At 36.2% G+C, this 1,801-nt stretch overlaps 1 protein-coding gene across 1 annotated transcript in view; it reads left to right on the plus strand.

Moving 5' to 3' along the window:
• Window positions 1-1,801, plus strand: part of PPP4R1 (protein phosphatase 4, regulatory subunit 1) — a 46,949-nt gene that overhangs the window by 35,700 nt on the left and 9,448 nt on the right. The window contains exon 13 of the mRNA XM_008572714.1: window positions 1,318-1,479. Within this exon, the coding sequence (XP_008570936.1) occupies window positions 1,318-1,479 (162 nt within the window). The remainder of the gene's footprint in view (window positions 1-1,317; window positions 1,480-1,801) is intronic.

Below are 1,801 nucleotides of genomic sequence, written 5' to 3' on the forward strand. Positions count from 1 at the left end.
AGAACCGTAGTGGTGCTGGCACTGCTGGGTTCTGGTCCCTGAGTGCTGTGAGCACTGCAGTCCCCACACACTGCCACCACCACCCTCCTTGTCTGGACATCTGTGACTCTTCTGTAGTGCTCTTCCAGGGCTTTGGTGATCTAACCTCTCCTGTAGTTAAGTCTGGTTTCTATGTACCCAAAATTTGCCCATCTTCCAAAAACCTGCTCCTTCCGTGAAATTAATCTCTCAGTTATTAAGAAAGCAGTCTGCTTAAACTAATTTATACTGAGATAAGAATGGTTTTCCCTTAAACTTTTTAGTAATTATTGTATTTTTTCAAGGAATCAATGCCTTTGACTGAGCAACTTGGAAGTTGAAAGTGATCTTGAGAGAGCGTAGTTTAAGTTCTTTTCTGACCTGTGAGGTTAGGAAACCAGGGCCCAGGTGAAGTGAATTTATCCCTCATTAACACACTTAAGTGGTGGATCTAGGCATGGAAAGACCGAGGCCCGATTTCCACAAAGTGCTTTATCCTCTGCGTTAGTGGATTTCAATCTTTATTCCTAGGGGTTCCTGTGGAGTGGGTACCTGGGGTGACCAGGAAGGCTCTGCATGGGCAGGGTCTCATGCTTCTTCTGTCCCTCTCCTCCGTCAGGATACCTCTGCCTTCATCTATTTTGTATGTCAAACTCGGGCGTAAAATTTTATCTCAAGAAAGGACTCTAGTTTTGGGGGGTAGTGGAAATAAAACCTTTGCTCTGTACTGCTCCTCAGTAGGTAAAATTTTGAGCTAATCAACAATGTGGAAATTTTAAAATCGAGAAAAAGATATTTTTAACTTAAAGTTTTTAATAAATGTAAGACTGTTCTTTTCTCAGGCTGTACACAAAAGATATGCCTATTTCTGTATTTCTTAAATTGCCAATTTTTTAAAAACAACTTATGTTGTTGTTTTTCTAATCCCAAAACAGACTGTACAGGAATCTGAAGGGGAACAGTACAGTGCGGATGGTACTAGATAGCCTTTGATATACGTGGGTGTCAGGAAATCTGGAGTCCGCTTTTCAGAGAACTACAAAACGATATTACTAGTGGTTTCCAAGCCATGTTTTCCTTTACAAATGAAAGGGAGATCTTGTGTAGGGATTAAATATTTTTGTCACACTTTTTGATACGTGAAAAACTTAGTATTTGTTATTACTATTATTCTATTCTGATTTAGCTTTTTGAGATTAATAATATTCAAATATAAATTAGCGTTCATATATTTTCTGAAAGTTGAAGTACTGTAAGCACTTTGCATTTAGGTTACTAATGCAGTTTTCGTTTCTGCAGTGGAAAGTTCGAAGAACTTTAGCATTCTCCATCCACGAGCTTGCTGTTATTCTTGGAGATCAGTTGACAGCTGCAGATCTGGTTCCAATCTTTAATGGGTTTTTAAAAGACCTTGATGAAGTCAGGATAGGTGTCCTTAAACACTTGCATGATTTTCTAAAGGTAACTTAAATTATTTTGCATAAAAACGTACTAAAATTCCACTGTAAATCTAAAATCTTTATTTCCTGAAATCACCAGTAGGTTTCTGTATGTTTGTATATAAGAAAACGTAGCCATAAGTTGATGGTAAGATGTGACTTTAAAAAATAGTAGTCTTATTATGACCAGTTTTGCTGGTGTCATTTTAATTTTTAATTTAAAAATAGTTATGCTAAATTTCATTTTTTTAAATGAGGCTAGATCATGGTTACAAACATTTTTATTTTATTTTTTCTTTTCCAGAAATATTGAATAAAATATGTATTGTATATATATATATATA

The sequence above is a fragment of the Galeopterus variegatus genome, unplaced genomic scaffold (assembly GCF_000696425.1).
Source record: "Galeopterus variegatus unplaced genomic scaffold, G_variegatus-3.0.2 Scaffold827, whole genome shotgun sequence".
NCBI classification, from domain to species: domain Eukaryota; kingdom Metazoa; phylum Chordata; class Mammalia; order Dermoptera; family Cynocephalidae; genus Galeopterus; species Galeopterus variegatus.